Source organism: Delphinus delphis, chromosome 9, assembly GCF_949987515.2.
Source record: "Delphinus delphis chromosome 9, mDelDel1.2, whole genome shotgun sequence".
Taxonomy (NCBI): Eukaryota; Metazoa; Chordata; class Mammalia; order Artiodactyla; family Delphinidae; genus Delphinus; species Delphinus delphis.
The window spans coordinates 43,433,500-43,456,772 of NC_082691.1; the positions used below are offsets into that span (position 1 = coordinate 43,433,500).

The window sequence follows — 23,273 nt, forward strand, 5'->3', positions numbered from 1 at the left end:
TGAGTGCAGGTCAGCACCGATTCTCTGTGTGGGAATCTCTCCGCTTCGCCCTCCACACCCCTGTTGCTGTGCTGTTCTCTGCAGCTCTGAAGCTTCCCTCCTCTGCCACCCGCAGTCTCTGCCTGCAAGGAGGCTTCCTAGTGTGTGGAAACCTTTCCTCCTTCACAGCTCCCTCCCACTCTCTCCCGTCTCTATTCTTTTGTCTCTGTTTTTTCTTTTGCCCTACCCAGGTACGTGGGGGAGTTTCTTGCCTTTTGGGAGGTCTGGGGTCTTCTGCCAGCGTTCAGTAGGTGTTCTATAGGAGTTGTTCCACGTGTAGATGTATTTCTGATGTATCTGTGGGGAGGAAGGTGATCTCCACGTCTTACTCTTGAGCCATCTTCCTAAAATCTGTCTAGATTTCTTAACTAGTGATAACCTTGAGGGAAAAAAGGTCTAAGGGAATTTGACCAGTTGAGCTGTAACTTTATAAAGTCACTTCTAGATTTAAACTCTAAGATTCCACTATTTTAAATGAATGAGAAGTAAACCATTATGAATAAGACTCAAGGTGAAACTCGTATTTTCCTCAAATAACCTTGGGGCACCAAGTCTCTCCCTGGGTAAATGCTTTATAATTCTAACAAACTGAATTTTTAAGGCAGACATTACTTTTTTAGGTAAGCCTGAGCACATCTGCAGTATCTACTGACATCTTTTATTAGCAATAATTTAATATCATATGAAATTCAACAGTAAGAGCCTGAGTTAAAAATTGAGATACTAGAAAATAAGTATTCACATAATCCTGTTGAAAAAACCATGAAATAGTACTATTTCCATATATGATTCCATATTAATCTAGAAACCATAGGTTATAAGTCTATAATCAAATTTATACATGATCCTATTTTTCTCAATCTTGACAACTGTTACATAAAGAGCTTCTCTAAGTTCTTAGGCATCTCTTATCCTTTGGGTTATGAAAAATCAAACACACATGCAACAAAATAGTTTGGTTTTGCTCACAAATCTGGATAAAAATAACACAGGGTTAATAACGATAGTAATAATTATAATAATAATAATCACAATGGTATGTGTTACAATTTATAGATAATTTAATGGGCCAGCAATTATGCTAGGCATTCTACATATGCTATTCTCTGATGTTCAGAACTTGCCTACACAATATTACCTTTACTTTACTGATGAGGAAATACAAACTCAGAAGCCTTAAGGAATTTGCCCCAGAGTGGCAAAGCTACTAAGTGGAGGAGCAGATATTCAAATCCAGGTCTATCTGATTATAAACCTGATGTTCCACAGGCAAGTTTTACTTAAGTTCAATTTTATAAAAACTGACATATAAAAAAAGAGGTTTAACTCACAGATAATAAACATAAAACAATATTGGCTTCTTGACATTTATATGAGAAGACTGACTGTATACAAGAGATGTTTCCCAGGAATTGAACATTTCTCAGTGTCAGTAAGTACTTGGGAAAAATTTCAGATAATGCCAAAATCTGCAGTGTACTGCCACTTTACCAGCACAAAGCCTTTCATTTTATCATAAAGTACAAATATCAATCCTATTATATGAACTGCTTTCAAATCGTATAATTTAAACCTCTTTGCTTGAACTCTTAGTTTCTTTAAATACTTCTACGTAGAATATTCTTGTAGTTTGTCCACTGCATGGTAAAAAAAAAAAAAAAAAAAAAAAAGGAAATTTACAAATCTATAGCTCATCCTTGCTGAACAATGAAAGATCACAACATAAAAGCTTCAAAAATATCTACACAAAATTAAGAATGTAAGCAAAATATTACTTCCTCCTAGATTGTATTTTCTTCTCTATCTGTATTCATATACATAGACACCTAGCAAAAATATAGGCCTGTATATGTCAGGATCTACTGTAACAGCTCTAGTCTAGATGAAATGTGGGTCTAGTGAGTTTAGTGAGTTGTTTTAAAAGTGAAATTTAATTAAAAAGAATAAAATCAGGTACATCACACCTAGTAAGGATAACAAAGTAAGTTTTGTTTTAGTGTAGAGTGTGTACATATATGTACAGGGTGTGTGCATGATAGAGTCTTGTAAAGAGTAGCGGGTGTGTGAAGGGCTATGTGTAGAGCTGTACATAGGAACATCTGTAGGAATGTATGTGGAGGTGTGTACAGGGGTATGAGAAGGTTGATGTATGTGTATAATCATGTATATGAATGTGTGTAGGGTCCTCATAAGCCAGGTTATCCCCACACAAAGACAGGAATCTAGAAGTCAATGTGTGGACTTGATGATGACAATGATGCATTAGTACATTATTAGGAATAGTACATTAAGTCATATCCTATGGAAAATATTACTCAACTCTCATCAATTCTGTTTTGATTTACTATACTTTTTGTACCTTAAAAGGTTCAAAAAATTACTTGTCATATATTTCATTTTTTGTAATTTATTTTTCATTTCTTTTGGAAACAAAGCTAAATGCCTGGCATGCTCCAGACATTTGAGTTTTAACATTTTAAATTACCTACATTTAGGGTTAGTTTAAAATAGATACATTCTTCATTTAAATTTACTACAACTTTGTAAAATACTTTAAATTTGATTTCAAACCAAAGCCTGATGATTTCTCTCTGTCTTTAATTTCCTCTCAATATGGAGTTCATAAGAGGGTGACAATTAGTTAACTTCATTAGGCTAACTTGATCATGTTCTCCCCAGATCAATATGTAAAGTTACTCAAATAGAGAGCAGAGCTTAAAAAATTAATCTTCCTATACAATGAAAATAATACTAAATCATTATTAAATACCTCAATATCAGAAGAAATAAGTGAGTATACATTGAAATAAATACAGTGACTAAAAGGTTAAATATGGGTAAATACTCAATTTTTAATAACAGTAACAACACAAATTACTTAAACATTTTCTTTTAGTATGACTCATTAATAAATCTGTTAATTTAAAACAAATGAATTCTTTGCTAGGGACAAATTTTGCTTTAAATTACTCAAAACTAGAAAATACTTAGAAATGAATGACAACGAAAATATGATGACTCAAAACCTATGGGACAGAGCAAAAGCAATTCAAAGAGGGAAGTTTATAGCAATTCAAACTCACCCCAAGAAACAAGAAAAATATCAAATAAACAATCTAACCTTACACCTAAAGTAACTAGAGAAAGAAGAACAAAGAAAACCCGAAGTCAGTACAAGGAAAGAAATCATAAATATCAGGGCAGAAATAAATGAAACAGAAATGAAGAAAACAATAGCAAAGATCAATAAAACTAAAAGTTGGTTCTTTGAGAAGATAAACAAAATTGATAAACCTTTAGCCAGTCTCATCAAGAATAAAAGGGAGAGGACGCAAATCAATAAAATTAGAAATGAAAAAGTAGAAATCACAACTGACACCACAGAAATACAAAGGATTATAAGAGACGACTACAAACAACTATATGCCAATAAAATGGACAAGCACGAAGAAATGGACAAATTCTTGGAAAGGTACAATTTTCCAAGACTGAACCAGGGAGAATTAGAAAATATAAACAGACCTATCACAAGTAACAAAATTGAAACTGTAATTAAAAATCTTCCAACAAACAAAAGTCCAGGACCAGATGGCTTCACAGGTGAATTCTATCAAACATTTAGAGAAAAGATAACACTGATCCTTCTCAAACTCTTCCAAAAATTGCAGAGGGATGAACACTCCAAATTTGTTCTATGAAGCCACCATCACCCTGATGCCAAAACCAGAAAAATATATCACAAAAAAAGAAAATTATAGACCAATATCACTGCTGAACATAGATGCAAAATTCCTGAATAAAATACTAGCTAACAAAATCCAACAACATATTAAAAGGATCACACACCATGATCAAGTGAGATTTATCCCAGGAATGCAAGGATTCTTCAATATATGCAAATCAATCAATGTGATACACCATATTAACAAATTACAGAATAAAAACCATATAATCATCTCAATAGATGCAGAAAAAGTTTTAGACAAAATTCAACACCCATTTATGATAAAAACTCTCCAGAAAATGGGCACAGAGGGAACCTACCTCAACATAATAAAGGCCATATATGACAAACCTGCAGCAAACATCACACTCAATGGTAAAAAACATTTCCACTAAGATCAGGAACAAGACAAGGATGTCCACTCTTGCCACTCTTATCCAACATAGTTTTGGAAGTCCTAGCCATGGCAAACAGAGAAAAAAAAGAAATAAAAGGAATACAATTTGGAAAAGAAGTAAAACTGTGACTGTCTGAAGATGACATAATACTATACATAGAAAATCCTAAAGATGCCACCAGAAAACTACTAGAACTAATGAATGAATTTGGTAAGGTTGCAGGATACAAAATTAATGCACAGAAATCTCTGGCATTCCTATATACTAACAACGAAAAATCAGAAAGAGAAATTAAACAATCCCATTTACCACTGCAACAAAAAGAATGAAATACCTAGGAATAAACCTAACTAAGGAGGTGAAAGACCTGTACCCAGAAAACTATAAAACACTGATAAAGGAAATCAAAGATGACATAAAAAGATGGAGAGTATACCATGTTCTTGGATTGGAAGAATCAATATTGTGAAAATGACTATACTACCCAAAGCAATCTACAGATTCCATGCAATCCCTATCAAATTACCAATGGCATTCTTCACAGAATTAGAAAAAAGTTTACAATTTGTATGGAAACACAAAAGACCCCGAATACCCAAAGCAATCTTGAGAAAGAAAAATGGAGCTAGAGGAATCAGGCTCCCTGACTTCAAACTATACTACAAAGCTACAGTAATCCAGACAGTATGGCCCTGGCACAAAAACAGAAATATAGATCAATGGAACAGGATAGAAAGCCCATAGATAAATCCATGCACATATGGTCACATAATTTATGACAAAGGAGGCAAGAACATACAATGGAAAAGACAGCCTCTTCAATAAGTGGTGCTGGGAAGCTAGACAGTTACATGTAAAGAATGAAATTAGAACACTACCTGATACCATACGCAAAAATAAACTCCAAATGGATTAAAGACCTAAATGTAAGACCAGACACTATAAAACTTTTAGAGGAAAACATAGGAAAAACACTCTTTGACATAAACCACAGCAAGATCTTTTTTGATCCACCTCCTAGAGTAACGAAAATAAAAACCAAAATAAACAAATGGGACCTAATGAAACTTAAAATCTTTTGCACAGCAAAGGAAACCATAAACAAGACAAAAAGATAACCCTCAGAATGGGAGTAAATATTTGCAAATGAAACAACTGACAAAGGATTAATCTCCAAAATATGCAAACAGCTCATGGAGCTTAATATCAAAAAACAAACAACCTAATTAAAAAATGGGTGGAAGACCTAAACAGACATTTCACCAAGGAAGACACACAGATGGCCAAGAGGCACATGAAAAGATGCTCAACATCATTTTAATTATCAGAGAAATGCAAATCAAGTACAATGAGGTATCACTTCAGAGCAGTCAGAATGTCCATTATCAAAAAATCTAGAAACAATAAATGCTGGAAAGGGTGTGGTGAAAAGGCAATCCTCCTGCACTGTTGGTGGGAATGTAAATTGATACAGCCACTATGGAAAACAGTATGGAGATTCCTTAAAAAACTAAAAATAGAACTACCATATGACCCAGTAATCCCACTACTGGGCATATACCCTGAGAAAACCATAATTCAAAAAGAGACATGTACCACAATATTCACTGCAGCACTATGTACAATAGCCAGGACGGGGAAGCAACCTAATTGTGCATCAAAAGATGAATGGATTAAGAAATGTGGCACATATATACAATGGAATATTACTCAGCCATAAAAATATAAAATTGAATTATTTGTAGTGAGGTTGATGGACCTAGAGTCTGTCATACAGAGTATAGTAAGTCAGAAAGAGAAAAACAAATATCATATGCTAAAGGATACATATGGAATCTAAAATATATGGTACTGATGAACGCAGTGGCAGGGCAGGAATAAAGACATAGACATAGAGAAAGGAGTTGAGGACACAGGGGTATGGGGAAGGGGAAGCTGGGGCAAAGTGAGAGTAGCATCGATAGATACACACTACGAAATGTAAAATAGATAGCTAGTGGGAAGCAGACACATAGCACAGTGAGATCAGCTTGGTGCTTTGCAATGACCTAGAGGGGTGGGATAGGGAGGGTGGGAGGGAGGCTCAAGAGGTAGGGGATATGGGGATATATGTATGCATATGGCTGATTCAGTTTGTTGTACAACAGAAACTAACACAGCATTATGAAGCAATTATACTCCAATAAAGATGTATAAAAAAAAATGAAATAAATCAATTCTTTGCCAGGGACAAAATTTGCTTTAAATTAACTCAAAACTAATGGCTTTCTATTGTTAATTCCAGTGAGGCTAAAAGAACCTATCTAAAAAAAATTTCTGCTGTAAAAATTTTTCTTATATATAAATATTTTGAATATAAAAGCAACAATAATACTTTCTCACAGATATTCCTGCTCCCTGAATTTTTTGTAATATCTTCAAGCCTTTGGCTTCATTAGATTTTTCAAACTCATATGTGGGAAAAATAAAATATTTGTTCTAAAAACAACATTCTCCCCAAGCTATAAAAGCAGGAAAAATACTACAACCGTATTTTTCTGTTTGGATTACTAGGGCTCCGAAATCACTTGTTACACATGGGCTCCAAATTCACTTAAAAAGGAGTGCACTTTTTGAAAAGAAAGTTTTTATATTTTATGGCTCAAGTCAAGGAGTTAACGTTTTAGTGACAGTGAACCAAATGAAAATGGAGCTTGTATCTAAAATATAGAAATCTTCAAGTTGTAAAAATAACAAAATATTAGTAGTGGTTATTCCCTGAGTGATTTTTATTTTCATCTTTATATATTATTCTATAATAAGCACGTATGCTTATAACTTTCAAAAAAGTAATTAAAATTATGACCACTTACCATAGACATAATTAGACTAAACAAAATCTTTTCATCTTAATACCTAAATAGACAAGTTACACTGAAGAAACAAAAAATTTCTCAGTCTCATATATCTAACCTTACATTTATATATCTATTCATTGACTTTTTTAGCTTTGATATATAAAATATTTCCAATATACAGTGTGATTCACATGGTTACTAGTGGTAAACGCATTTCTGAAAGTTTTCAACACTTTCTAGGATCCTATAATAATGGAATATGGCAAAAGCTATGCCCATCCTCCACTGTTGTCTTGTTCTTTAAGGAAAAAATAACTATGCAAAAGATTTAAACATTAAAAAGGAAAATGTAATCCGTGTTTCACTTGTGAATGCTGACATGAAATTTCTGAGAATCTGGCTTCATACATAGTACAGAATACTTTACTATCGTAGTTGTATTATTTGTGGGTCAAAAGTGAAGAAATATGCTGGAATAAAGAGAGCAAAAACAGCCCACAAAGGCAAAAGGACTAATCCTGAATTTTCAGCCCAAATAAAAATGAAGAGCCCTCACTCCTTCCAGCTTGCACCTTGAAAAAGATTATTTGTAATTAAAATACCGACAGAGAACTATTTAGCAGCAGCATTGCCAATGCGGCATACAATATATTTGACGCTATGGAAGTCACAACAGCTGCTAACTGTACTCAGCCTCACACTGGCCTTAATATGTCATGAAAAATGAAGGACTTTACAATATAAGAAATGCAAATAGAACTGATTTTACAAAGAAAGGACAAGAAGCTAGGTTTGAAATAAGACGGTGGGCAATTTAAACTGTTGTCAACAATGTTACTTATGTGAAGCAAAAGATTACCAATTATTTTTTCCACCATCCCCCCACCTCTGTTTTTTTAATACCCGTTGACTTTAACAAGACAGGTCTGAATGTGTCATAAGTTAATTCTTTATCAGTTTTCATATATCATCCTTTACCTTGGCCTGCTGAAAATTATGCAAGCTATAAATTAGCTTTAAACAAGCTCTGAATCAGGCTAGAACTGGTTTTTGAATTAAAGAGCCTTCAGTATATTACAAGGTGCTGTCATTTTATTACCTCAATCAATTCAGTGTGGCCTGAGGTGGAAGGAAATGAATACTGTCTTCATTTGCAATGGGTTTATCTCTTACAGCAGGCTCTGGAAACGTAACTGCAGCAATGAATTGAAAGCTAAAGTTACACTTAACATTACCAATGCAGGAAATTGTTGCTCCTTAACAAAGTTGGAGTTTCAAAGGAAAAAAAGATGTTTCTATACTGTGAAAAATGTACAAAAAATTAATACTTGATTAAAATTAAATTTTATAGAATACTGAAGAAATATAGTTAAAGCCAACATTCTATTAAAATAATTTTAAATGGTCCTCAGATAAAGAAAAAAAAAACACAATGGATGTGCTATTCTCAGTGTTTCAGAAATACTAGACATAAATGTATATTTCATCTTTATCTTAGTGAAAACTATTTCATTTCTTTTTCCTGTGCAACTAAATACAAAACTGAATTAGGTATTAGTTAGGTTCATTGTCATTGTTACTAGACTCTAAACCACTGATAAAAGAGCCAAAAAAAAAAAAAAAAAAGCCCTAACGAGTAGGTATTATTTATTGCTGTCTCCATTTTAAAGTGAGCAAATGAGGTACAGAGACATTAAGTCACTTGCCCAAATTTACACAGTTACCTAGACAATTTGATTCCAAGTCTATTCTTAAAGCAGACTATGTGACTAAGAGTACAGGGACACCAAGTACATCTAAGAAACAAATTTTTCAGGAAACTGTACCAGAAGTACTAATGAAGGACACTGATGAGGGAAGGAATAAAATCAAGTTCAGAGACTTAGAAGAGTATGTCAGGTGAAGACAGAGGTGGATTCCAGTGACAACAGACAAACCAGCACGTTTATGTGCAAGTACTCATATAACACAAGAATGCGTTCAGTCTTTGACAAAGTTTAATCAGAGGACTATGTGTTGCTCTACCTAATCAATCACTGTGTACCCTTCCATAGTTTGAGTTTACTCATGATTTGCAAAATGATTTTAGACATCTATATTTTAGCACTGAACTTGTTTTTAATTACTGAACAGATTTAGTGACAATATAAAATAATTTCTGAAGTGCTCAGTGATAGATTAATAAATGACTGTAAAAAGAGCACTAACTGACACTAACCTAGTCATTGCTCTGCCATTAACTAGCTGTGTAAACCTGAGATTAACAAGAGGTTACTTCTGTGAGTCTTACTTCTCTTAACTATAAAATAAAGCACTTTGACCAGATATTTTTCAAATTATTTAATGCTACAAGTGGTAGTAAAATCAATTTAGTGGAGACTGATCAGCATTTTTTAATGTAAAAAGAAAAGAACAAAAATTATCAGCATGCTTTTTATTCTGTAAAATCTTTAGGTTATATGTAGCAAACTATATAAAATAAATCTGTGACTGAAAAAGCTTGTGAATCACTGGTCTAAATAATGTCTCCTCTCCTGACCCCTAACATCCTCTAAAGGGCAAACAGAACTTCGGTGGTTACAAATTCATGGTATAATATTTGTAACCCTTTATGATATGGTCTCCATCTACCCTCCCAACCACTTGCTTTGCATTAAAAACATATTAGCTGAAAAGACTACATTTTCTCCATTGAATTGCCTTTACTCCTTTGCCAAAGATTGGGTTATTACATATACATGGGTCTGTTTCTGGGCTGTCTATTCTGTTCCACTGATCTATGTCTGTTCTTTTGCCTATACCACACTGCCTTGGTTACTGTAGCTTTATAGTAAGTCTTGAAATCAGATAGTTTCAGTCCTCCAACTTTGTTCTTCTCCTTCAATACTGTCTTAGCTATTCAAGGACTTACATCTTTCTATATAAACTTTAGATCTGTTTGTCAATATCAACAAAATAACTTGCTAGGAATCTGACTGGGTTTGCACTGAATCTATCGTTGAAGTTGGGAAGAACTGTCATCTTGAGAGTATCAAGTAAAGTCTTTCTATCTATGTACATGGAATATTTCTCCATTTGATTTTGATTTCTTTCCCCATTTGATATTGATTTATTTCTTTGTAGTTTTCCTCATATGGATCTTGTACATATTTTGTTAGACATATATAAGTATATGATTTTTTTTTTGGTGCTAAGGAAATTGGTATTGTGTTTTTAATTTCAAATTCCAATTGTTCATTGCTGGATATAAAAAAGTAATTGACTTTTGAATATTAAAGATGGTATGTATATGTATAGCTGATTCACTTTGTTATACAGCAGAAACTAACACACCACTGTAAAGCAATTATACTCCAATAAAGATGTTAAGGAAAAAAAAGAAAAATTGGCATTAGTACACTTGGACATCCATGTGAAAAAAAGAAAAAAAAAAAAGAGTCTACATACTGATCTTATACTTTTCACAAAAATTAACTCAAAATGGTTCAGAAACCTAAATGTAAAATGCAAAACTATATAAAGTTCCTAGAAGAAACAAGAGAAGATCTAGCTGACCATGGATTTGACCATGACTTTTTAGATACAACAAAAGAACCACCCATGAGAGAAAAAAAATTAAGTTGAACTTCATTAAAATTAAAAACTTCTGAAACAAAAGCAACCTAAATGTCTATCAATGGATGAAGGGATAAAGAAGATGTGGCACATATATAGTGGAGGTTCCTCAATGGTAACAAATGTAACACTGAGGTGCGGGATGTCACAAGTGGGGGAGGTTGGCTGTGCATCTGTGGGAACAGGTGATACATGGAAACTCTCTGTATGGTCCACTCAATTTTGCTGTGAACCTAAAACGTAAAGGAAAAAAAAAAATGAAAGAAAGAAAGAAATGAGCTATCAAACCATGAAAAAACATGGAGAAAAATGTGTATTACTAAGTAAAAGAAGCCAATGTGAAAAGTCTATGTACTATGTAATTCCAACTATATGACATTCTGGAAAAGGCAAAAGTATGGAGACAGTAAAAAGATCTGTGACTGCCAGGAGTTTAGGGGGGAGGGAAGGAGGGGCAAATAGGTGGAACACGAGGGATTTTTAGGCAGTGAAACTATCCTCTATGATACTGTAATGGTATATATATGCTGTCACACATTTTTCAAAACCCACAGAATATACAACATGAAGAGTGAATCCTAATGTAAACTGTGGACATTAGTTAGTAATAATGTATTAATTGTCTCATTAATTGTAACAAATGTACCACACTAACGCAAGATGTTAATAACAGGGGAAACTATTACTACAGCTTCATACATTACAGGGGTGGGCTCAGGAATGAGGGGGCATATGGGGAACTCTGTACTTTCCACTCAATTTTTCTGTAAACCTAAAACTGCTCCAAAAAAGTCTATTAAAAAAAACAGAAAGAAAAAAATTAAACATCTTAGCATTTATTATTAGTATAATTACTGCTTTTCAAATTATTATGCCATTTCCCCAATACAAATTGTACACACACTCCTTCTCTCCAAGGATTCCCCCTATGCTGCTTCAAACACCGGAAAGGCCTTTGAAATACGGTAGCACATGGTAGCATTATACTTTCCTGGCCTCTTAACATTAGGTATAACTATATAATTTGTATGGAGTTAAATGTGTCAATTTCCAGATATGATTTTAGAAGCCATTATATAATTTGCCATATTTCCTGCTACAGTGCCTTGGACCACAGATGTTGAAATAAAACTGCCATCAGCTTTGGTCCTCAAGTGACTATGATGTACAGAGTTGCTCTGTCAACCTGTATTGACATGTTACTTGTGTGAGAAATCAACTTGTGTTAGTTCACAGAAAATCTGGGATTTTTTTGTGTGTGCTGCTTAACCTAGCCTATCCTGACTTACATTCCTATCAAATCCAACCTAATTTTCATAATTCCATTCAGATGTCACATTATCCACAATCTTTTTGATTCTTGGATCTGAAAGCAATGTTTCTAGCCTTCTAATTCCCAGTAGTTTATCTGTACCTTCTAATGGCATTTAACACTTTAAATCTTGTATTAATACTTTAAATCCTATAATTATATCCATACATGCCTTATCTATCCTATAGAACATAATTTTTTAAGGGTCAGATTCATGTCTAATTATTTTAGTACATCTCAAGCACCTAGCAGAGTATGTGGCATACCTTTTGAATACTACACAGATTTCTTTCAGTAAAATGAGGTTCCTATTGCAGATTATATTGGTAGGTCCATCAAGACAAAGAAAATATCTGTATAAATAAAAGTTACTGTTTCTTATCAAATATTATGTTTCTTATCAAATGTTGTGTACAAAATATGAAATAGACATTTTCTTTCAGATTAGTTTTAAACTCTTAGACAACCCCAGTGTTCTTCATTCTGGAGGAGACAGTTTCCTTTTAATTTAAAACTATATCTCTATTCCAAGGAAATTTACTATAATCAATAGGTAGTTTTGGTAGGTACAGTCAGAAATTCTGACTGATCTAGACAGAAACAATTCTAAGAAAGGATATTATTTTAAACTTGCTGAATAGATATTCTCTTATGTCTCTTATTGTAGGTCTTTTCTGCATATTTGGGTCATGGCTGGCAGAAATTTATGTTTCAGACATCCATCTGTTGTTCACCAAACAGCCTTGGGCATCTAAGGCAAAAACTAGAAGCTGTACCACTTCTACTGCCATTCAGCGAAATGAAAGTTTAAAAAATAATTTCAATCCCAACAAACAGGAAACAGGCTAGCAGTGAAGAACTACCAGGAGCAATTTTAAATCTATCTCGGAAAAAAATTACGTGCAACATTCAGGTTCCTTGTCTTCAAGGAATTATGAAAAATATCCTTCTGCCATAAGAGTTTGCAGTTGGTAAAAAGAGCCTAGACATAAAAAGATGAATAACAATACAAAGAAACATCTACCAAATGTCAAATGAACAGTCTAGCAAAATGCAAAAGAATTTTAGTGTAGTCCTATGGATTGCTGGGAAAACTAGGTTTTAAGCTGAACATTCAATTAAACAAACAAACAAGCATGACACCCTGATGATATCTGTAAAAGGGAGAGGAAAGGAAGGAGGGAGGCAGGGAGAGAGAGAGACAGAGGAAGACCTGTCTGGAATATTAGCATGGGTCCAGATTATAGATGGCCTTGAAAGTCAGGGATAAAACTGTGATGTCTGTCTTACAGTAGTGGACAATGAAGAGCTCCTTCTTTGAGTTTTCTAACCTGGAAGGACATGCAAAAAGTGACCTTGCAAAAAGGCTGATTTGGAAAACTCTGTAGGAGGGCTTAATGAGAATAGAAACTTAGATTCTGAAGAGAAAGATTTTGGAGATAAAGAACAAAAGTAAGTGACATTTTTTTTTTCTTCTGAGAAAAGAAACGAGATGGAGGTATTTTGAAAGTAACAAAGGTTGAAGTAGGAAAAGTAACAAGGACTATTTCTAAAGTTGGGAGGAGATAAGATAAGGGTATGGCCCCTTTTTTCTCAGTGAAGACAGTCATCTAGAAAAAACGAGGGTGCTGTAAATACAACTGAGACTTGAGGTATGTGGCAAAAATCTGAAGTAACTGCTCTAAGAAATCTGATCCAAGAGCTCATAAAAGACAGCAATGAGGCTTGGTTTAACTTAGGAGCCATAAAATTTGTAGTGAACCTAAGTCCATGAATTCCTCCAGTTATTTCTAGTCAGAAGGAAAAAAAAAATTGAGATGAAACAACACAGTGGATCCAGAGAAAGTTGAGGAATTATAATAGAGGGCTCTAATGTTTTTGAAAAGTATCCATTAAAATGCCAAATAATAGCTTAAAAAGGGGGAGGGAGGTAAAATCAGAAAGATGATGTCCTGGCGTCTTGAGGAAATAGTGGAAAGTATCTGAAAAAGTGGAAGAACTAAGAAAAAAGATGATGATCTGAGTCACGATGATTGGGTATATGACATTTTCACAGTAAAGGACTATTGGGTAGGTGACATTTACCTCTCATAAACAGTCTAAAATTTCATTTTTAAAAGATATACACTGATAAAATACTTCAGAAAATATTTTCTTCAAAGCCTCACACACACAAAGATTGGTCTGGTAATTCATCAAAGGAGAAAGAAGCCTGAAGAATGAGGAAAGGTGAGATTGGAGAGGATTTCTTTAACAGAGGTACTATAGAGGAAGTCCCTATATAAGAGAGTCTTTCTGAAAAGTATTCAAAGTTTTTGTCCCCTAGAAGTTTCAGGGACACTGAGACTGGTTGGAGAGGCTTCTGAAGAGTACTCAGAGAACTTGTCCTCTAGGAGTTTTGAGGGACATAGAGTTGAGCTGGTGATGCATCTATATAGTTGAGCAGCAAAGATGCAGGGGGAATGACTGCACTTCTAAGCTTACAGGGCAAGGGGTTGCATGTGCTTACCTTAAGACCAATGAGAAAGACACGTGAAAGAGAGCAAGACTCTATTGTCTAGAAAGGGATCTGGGCCAAAGAGGACAGCCTAGTGGGAGTGGGGTGATGCCAATCAGAGAGGAGCCAAAAGGGACTTACGTTCAGAAAATGAGTTACAGGTAACCCACAATAGAACACATCTCTCACTTCAAGGGAACAGCAGGTAGGAAAGCCCTAGCAATGAGAAATCACTAAAAACCCACAGAAGGAAGCAGGCACAAGAGTCAAACTCCAGCATGCGCCCCTTCCAAACTATAGATTTCCCAGTTTGAAGCAGATCTGAGGTGGTGAGAGGAGAAGCTTTAAACTGGTTGAGAGACTGAAACCTTGATATTAAATTGGACTAGATTTTTGATATTGAAAAAGAAGACTATTAATACCTCAGAAGACTGGAAAACCCATGAGTCACTCGAAAAAAGAAAATCTATCAGAGCTTGTTTAAAGGCACAGGGATGAAAGAATTAAGTTGCTTTCTATGTGCATCTTGTCTTGAATTCAGGAAAAAAATTTACTTAGATCGGAATAAAAAAGGAAAATCAGTCTTTTTAAAATAGTAGTCTGGGACTTCCCTGGTGGTCCAGCGGTTAAGACTCCATGCTCCCAATGCAGGGGGCCCAGGTTAGATCCCTGGTCAGGGAAGTAGATCTGGCATGTGGTCTCTTCCACAATTAAGAGCCCGCATGCCACAACTAAAAGATCCCGTGTGCCGCGACTAAGGATCTTGCGTGCCACAACTAAGGATCTGTGTCCGTGTGCAACTAAGACCCGGCACAGTCAAATAAATAAATAAATAAAGCTTATTAAAAAAACAGTAATTTGGTTAGTCCTTAAAGCATTTAATATAGAGAACAGATAAGACCATTTCTATTGTCTCCTTTTATTTAAATTAATTTTGTTTAAAGGTGTAGGTTTCAGACTACAGGATTTTTTTTTCCCCTCAAATTGCCATGGTGAGTTTTAAAAAAAGGCAACTAATTGTATTTGGCCCTATTAGGAAGGTTCCTATCTTAGGGAAGCTTTTTACTGATGAAGGAACACAAATACACTTGATAAATATACAGAATGTCATGTTTCCAAATGCTGTTTTCATTAAGTCTGGGAAAAATGAGGAGGGGAGAAAGAGTAGGAAAGGAGAAAATTTGGGGATTTGGGAACAGCTAAATCATGAAGAAAGTTTACCTCACAGAAAAAATTAGATTCATGAGCAGTAGAACTCAAAAAGAAGCACTCAAAAAGAAATGGAGGATAAGATGGTACTTAATATAGTATTTATGCTGTAAACAGGTTAAAGCTTCCACATTGTCATTAAATGTCACAGGGAAAGGGTAGGAAAATGTCTAAATTATATACCACTTTGCTTTCTTTAAAGGAAAAAAGAAAGTTTTCTAAAAATATTTACTTCATTCACAATCCTAAGATGACATGAAGTGGGGAAAAATTGATTAATGATAACTAAACTAATGACTGGATGCTGGAATAAAGTTTGAATTGAGTTATTAATGATTTTTTGTTGGTGTGTGTATGTTGAAACCACTGCATTAAAATAAGAAAATAATGCTGAAACATCCCATGTTCATGACTTGCTTTAGACTATATATCTATACTTTGGATCTGGTTCACAAATATCTGCTAATCTACATTTAAAAAACTGATTTTAGAAACAGAATTTACAGAATACCATCTGTCTTTAGAAGCTGAGAAAATAGTCCAGTCCCTCAGGAACACAAAAGTGAACTGATAAAATGCTTTGATGAAGTTTGAAGTTTTCAAAGTGATTCTTAAAAAATTTAACCTCTATAAGCATACTTTAAAGAGTTTTCACACCAGCGAAGCAGATAATCATTTGTAGCCATTACTGAAGGTACATTTAACAAAAAACCAACTTAACTTCAATGACGATATAACACTACAACATAAACCTTTAAGAAACCTTCAGAGAAAACATTAAAATAGATTGCATCTTAGGTGACCAGAGTTTAAATTTAGCATATGGATATGGTCCAGAGGAAAAAAGAGAACAATATATTAAATCTAGCTAAAATAGTTTGTAGAAGTCTGAAATCACAAAAGAACGTAGATGGCTGAGCTAGGTCACAGGTGGAAATACGGTGGAATAAAAACAGTTACATATATGGATCTTTATCTGTCAAGGAGGAGGGAAACATTTTTTAACTTTTTTATAGGTGAGGAAATAATTTCATACTCTTTGGTATGAAAAGAACTAACCCAAATGAATCTAAAACTGCATGATAATTAGTATTTGATCCATTGACAGACAAGGTATTATTTTTGAATAAGAGGATTTTTTACTGCAAAATAATGCTAATACTGAAAAAAAATATACAAAATCTTCCCGTTTATACATAAAATGGCTAACACTGCACAAATCAGAATATTCTTAAACTATCTTTGCAAAGAGGTTGAATATGGTTGGTTTTAGTTTCTTTTTACAGTACAGGTTTTCAAAGGTTCACAACTCATGACAAACATTAGACGGTAATATTTGACTCAGCTAAAATACAATGCTTAATACCTAATTTAAAAAAAAATTCACTTCTAGATCCCTTTCCCTCACCTCCCTCCAAGTGCAACAGATTAGATTCTGCTGGGTCCACATAAATCATCTATGTTGTCAAGCAGCAGCTCCCTAAGCAAAGACACATACTTCACTGAATTTTATAAAGAAAGGGCCTTGAGGAGTTATAGTCTATCTTTTAATATCTTACAGTAGTACCATCCTTAATCGATTCATTTAAGAATTACCTCCAGGATTTAGTCTCCTATTCATTAAAAAGACCAAAATAGATCGCACTTAACAATAAAAGTATTTTTCTTTTTCCTATTACTAGTAGTGTTTATTTATAATAGAAAAATTATCTGAGTTTCTACATGATGAAAATCTAAAATGGCTTCAGGACAAAATCTAATTTGAGAAGCTCTTGCAACAAGGAATAGAGAATTCCTATTTCAATATATGAAAAGTTTCTAAAATACAGGCTCTTGAATCAGGCAGATATGGGTTTGAATCACTGTTGTACCACTTACTAGCTGTGTAATGTTGAACTTCTTTGAACCTCATTTTTTTTAATCCACAGAGAAGAGATGAAAAACAGTAACTAACATAAAGACTATGGTGAGGATTAAATGAGTATACATTTTAAGTGCTTAGATAATGCTAGGCACATAGAGGTACTCAATAAATGTTAACTACTAATATTATTACTAGTAGTGAGGCAGGAGACAGATGGGCCCCAGTCTGAACAGCTGGAGTTTCTCCCCTGTGGACAGATACTCCAAAACAGCAGGAGCGAGAGAAGAGCTGAGCCCTGCCCAGATAACAGATAAAAGACCACATATTCCTCATTCTTGAAGTCAAGGAGACCTTCCCAACTATTCATGCACAGAAAGGCTCCTCAAAGGTCTAAAGGGGGAGTCACCTCATAGTAAGTGATGTCAGGTTACCCACAGACCTCTTCACTGGAATCCATCTTGGCTAAGAGATGCGCATGCACACATGGGAGGTTCCTGACATATACCAAATACGGACTCAGAACCAGGCAAATCAAGATGACTGGCCAAAGGAAACCCAGAAGAAATGCCCCATAAAAGTGATTCAAACTACCATGAGGGTGCAACTCACTCCCTCTGAGCCCACCCATGTGTCTATCCACAGGTACCCTTTTTCCTCCTAATAAACACTTTACTTGCTTCACTACTTTCCAACTCTATGTGGAAATTCATTTCTACACAGCTGATGCGCCAGGGCCTGGTCCCTGGCCACTGGTCTAGTGGCTAGGATTCAGCGCTCTCACTGCTGTGGCTTGACTTCAATCTCTGTCTGGGAACGAAAATCCTGCTTCAAGCCGCTGCTGCACGCCAAGGCCAACTGAGATCAGTAGGGCACTTTCTTATTTTTAAAATGTTCATTTTTTTGACCCAGAAATTACACTGAGAGTATATCTGAGCAAAATAATATTGTATAGTACTTAAAAAATCTCATTAGAAAAGAGTATTTAACACTATAGAAAACTGTCATATAATGCAATTATATGAAAAAAAGTATGTAACAGAATGTATAATATAATTGCCATTTTTAGAGAGGAGGTTGAGATAGAATATACCACTAAAATATGAGCAGAAATACAAATACATTTAGGTGCTATAATTGCAGGTAATTTTAAATTTTTTTGTTTTTGCAGTACGCAGGCCTCTCACTGCTGCAGCCTCTCCCGCCGCGGAGCACAGGCTCCGGACACACAGGCCCAGCGGCCATGGCTCACGGGCCCAGCCGCTCCGCGGCATGTGGGATCCTCCCAGACCGGGGCACGAACCCGCGTCCCCTGCATCGGCAGGCGGACCCCCAACCACTGCACCACCAGGGAAGCCCTTAAATATTTTTATCTTTTTAAAATTTTCTAAATATTCTACAATAACCATGTATTCCATTTCTAAGAAATTAAAAAACACACACGTAATTTTTTTCTGACTTCAAATTTCTCCAGAAAGGTAGAGTCAGAGGAAAGAAAAAAGGAGAAAAAAAGAGTAAGAAGCATTTTTTAAAGCAATATTTTATATAAAGGATATTAGTTTTATTACACTAAAAATTTGCTATTCTGAATTATTACTCTCTAGCTTTAAACAAAACTCAAATAGAGTCTGACACCTCAGTTATATCAATTTAATCATATCTCCACACTAATATCTCCCTTGGAGATCATGTTGTAATGTATTTTCCTAGTTAAGCAAATACTTTTTAAGCTTTATAATAAAAGGAGACTAATAGACAGTGGAAATGGCCAACTAAAACTTATTAGTAAATTTATCACTACATTATGTCTTAATTATTAGACTAAAGGATAATATTTTAAAAGGCAGAAAGTCTCTCTCTTGATGAACATGAACTCAGAGAAAGTAGATGGATCATTTAATCTTAAGTCCCAGGTTTTCCTGTAGCAAAACTGGTAGGGTAGTGAGCAGGTACGGGTGCTGTCACCTGCAGAGTGAGAAGAGACTGAAAACAGGCCAAAGAAGCTTATCAAAAAGACCAAAAAAAAAAAAGGTGTGCCAAGAAGGGAGAAAACCAGGAAGAGAACAGGTTCAATGAAGGCAAGGAAGGAGTTTATAAGAAGGAAGATGTTACCAACAGTATCAACAGCCACACAGAAGTAGAAAAAAGATGAAGCTGAGTAACTGAAGAAGATTGATGGGGACAAACTGTATCTATAGCTCAGAGAAGATCCTTGAGCTGTTGCTGGGCAATTCCAGAACTTGGAAAGAAGAAAGGGAATATAGGATATCAGCAATCCAGAAATGCTACGGTACTGAACCTGAATCAGATGTCATCAACCTATCTTGAACCTGCCTGTGGGGTTGAAAGAAAGTTCTATTAGAGAAGAGTAAAGTCTGAGAGTGAATGATATCCTGTAGTTACAATAAGTGAATACTTCAGTTAGAGACAAAACTATATGTAAGGAATTTAACAGAGATGAGGGTCACAGAAGTGGTTCTTTAATGTTAATAAGCATAATTGTCACCTGTGGTGCTTATAATAATGCTGATTCCTGGGTACCATTCCAGAGATACTGATTTAGCAGATCTTCATGGGCCGTCCAAGCTGCCTACTTAACAGAACTACTCTGGACGATCCTAGTGCAGGTGGTTTGTAGACTATACTTTGAGGAGAAATCACAGAAATCTGGGCTACGTAGATTGACAAGTGATGAAAATCTCAAACTATGATGTAAATCAGAAGATCAAAAAAAATTTTTTGATAAATAAAGCACAAGGAGAAATAAAGTGGTGTTCACCTAACCTAACTAATTAAAGTTAGTTACAGGTAGTTCATACGGTCCTGTCAAAATAAGAACTGAAGCTAATATAGAACAGGACTGGACTAAGATGGGGCTATGGGGCAGTGGGAGGATAGTGTGAACCACAGTCTTATAATCTGCCTTACTTAGCATGTTACCAGCAGAAAATATGTTAAGAACAGCATATTTGATATTCCCAGAAAGGGATATTCCACTTTTAAAGTAACAAACAAATAGAGAAATATATATGCTATGATTAAGGAAGTACATTATTAATGGTTTCTTCCACTGGGAATCAAGGGAGCAGGTGGCAGAGAGAGAGAGGTATGGGGTGTAAAGATAGGGTTCTAAAGAATTTACATGTATAAATCACTGCCCTTTAACTCTTACATATAAAGCACATATTGAGATTCTACATTTTTAAAAGAAAGACATTAGTAGCACCTGAGAATGAGTACAAATTTCCTTATTTACTTAAGAATGAGGATTTCTCTTGGCACAAATGCTTGTAAGACATACTGAAGGCACATAATCACTTTATGGCATTCTAAATGTATTTACACAGTATGCCCTAAGAGCAAATTACCTTAATTTCCAGATTCCACAGGAATGTAAAAGTGCTAGCCCGTAACTTCCCACATTTCCATCCTTAAAAGTATTCAAACATTTATACAATAAAAGGATGTGTTGCTTATATATATGCCTATTCTCTAAAAGCTATTTGTTAGGCTTGATGAATCTTCTGTTATCAAAAACTGTATACACGTTGACAAAGTGAATTCATAAGTTATCTCAAAGCTGTCTTTCGTGGTTCACTACTTTTAAATTTTATTAACTTTTTATTTTCATTTCAGTTTCAAGTTTATAGCTTTCATGACCTTGACACAGAAATAATACCTCTCCTGTCTATGGGAAATTTCTTTGATATTTCTTCACCTATTAAAATAATGTCTGCAGTTAAAAACAAGTTTCCTTCCCTACAAGGGAACTTTTGCCTGTATCAGTTATGTCTTTTCCTATTAGTCAATACTTGGTAGAGTCAGTGGTTTAAATATAATAGTAAACCTTTACTTTCTAAATATCATTCCTTCTACTTACAAAATAAACACGTTAGTATATGATGAGTGCGATTCACAGAGCACCATAATTCTATATTTAATGCGAAACAGTCATTGCCATCAATATAAAAAATACCAACTATTTGCTAATGTTATACAATAAATTTAGAAGAGACACCTTATAGAATAGTATATAATTTAAAAAGTTTGGAGAGCTACAAGTGCCTTAGTTTAAAAATAGATTAAATATAAAAATAGCTTTCAATGCCTCTTAAGCTCTAGCAAGAAATTAAAACAAATGGACCTTTTCGTGAATGAAAAAGTTAGACATGACCTTACTCTATTTGGTGTGAAACTCTGAAAGAGACAAGAAAGATTTTTACTTGGTATGTGTGAAGATAAAAAATAAAACACAGGAAACTGTTCTTCAGATTCCTTTTAAAAAACATTTTTTACATTTGAAAAATCAGAACATTATCACTGATTTTGAACTCTCCTCTCTGTGGCTAAAATTATTGCTTATTTATTTTTTTACTTTATTTATTAATTTTTAAATTTTTTTTGTCTGTGTTGTGTCTTCGTTGTTGCGCGTGGGCTTTCTCTAGTTGCGGTGAATGGGGGCTACTCTTTGTTGTACTGTGCGGGCTTCTCATTGTCATGGCAACTCTTGTTGCAGAGTACGGGCTCTAGGCGTGCAGGCTTCAGTAGCTGTGGCTCACTGGCTTAGTTGCTCTGCCGCCACACGTGGGATCTTCCCAGGCCAGGGCTTGAACCCATGTCCCCTGCATTGGCAGGCAGATTCTTAACCACTGCGCCACCAGGGAAGCCCAATGATTGTTTATTTTTAAGAATAAGAAGATGTGTCATTTACTGAGTGTCTCTATTATTCTAAATATTGCCATTAAACCTTTCACAAATGAGCAACCTGAAACTCACTGAAGTGAAGCAACTTGCTGAAAGTCACAAACATTGTAAATGGTTAATATCTGAACTCAGTTTGCTTCTTTTTCAAAGCTCATAAAGCTCTTTCCTCTGCATCACACTGCATACTTTGACTTTCTGTGCATTTTAAATTACTCAATATTCTTACTCAACAATGCCTCAGATTATAACTCCATAAATTTAATGGCAAATTTTTATGGAAAAAAGAAATATTATCACAAAGAAATAAACCACTTATAGATACACATCCTAATTTGAGAGATGTCAAAAAATGAGTGTCTTAAAATGTAACATAGCATAACACACTAACTCCTAATCTGTAGTTTCTTATTAACCTTGATAAGATTTTATCAGAAAATCAAGACTAGAATGCTTAAATATATTTGATTTCCGAACTCAATTTCATTAACTGAGTTCATACTTCTAATTTTCTTAGCTTAGATTTAAAGACGACTAAGTTTTAGCAAAAGGGTACTTCTTAAACCACAATACATAGGTCAGAAAGACAATTTTTTAAGAGATAAGTAATTCTACAAAATGATGAAATAGTAAAACTAAATGTTAAAATTAGAAGTAACTATCTAACTGTATCTACATCTAGAATACATGAACTCTCACTCTGTTTTTTGAAGCTAGGATTTAAGTCATTCCTATCATTCAGGTGTTACTTTCACAACTCTGGGAATGGGCTCACTTAATTCAACTAAGACCATCTCTGCAATGAACAATGTCTCTCACACTCACATTACATATGAATACTAAAAATAATATGTTTACATAAATAATATATCCTACATTCCTTCTTGGTATATTATATAACCCCAAATTAGTATGTCAAATGTTGGGTTAATAAGGTAAAAATATTCTTATTAACTTTTTAAAAGCTGTAATGAAATATCCTTCAGCTTAGCCATCAGATTTTTAGTAGGTAACTTTTTCTCCAAAATAAAAATAAAAAGATAAATTTTTTAAACCAAAGGATAGTATGAAGTTAGTGAG

At 34.5% G+C, this 23,273-nt stretch overlaps 1 protein-coding gene across 6 annotated transcripts in view; it reads right to left on the reverse strand.

Annotated features, from left to right (window-relative positions):
- Window positions 1-23,273, reverse strand: part of PHF14 (PHD finger protein 14) — a 199,592-nt gene that overhangs the window by 36,182 nt on the left and 140,137 nt on the right. The window contains exon 19 of one of the 6 annotated variants that reach the window (XM_060020452.1): window positions 10,425-10,846. The exons of the other annotated variants lie outside the window; for them this stretch is intronic. Within the exon in view, the coding sequence (XP_059876435.1) occupies window positions 10,661-10,846 (186 nt within the window). The 3' untranslated portion in view covers window positions 10,425-10,660. Of the gene's footprint in view, window positions 1-10,424; window positions 10,847-23,273 lie in introns of those variants that run through there. 6 annotated transcript variants of the gene reach the window in all.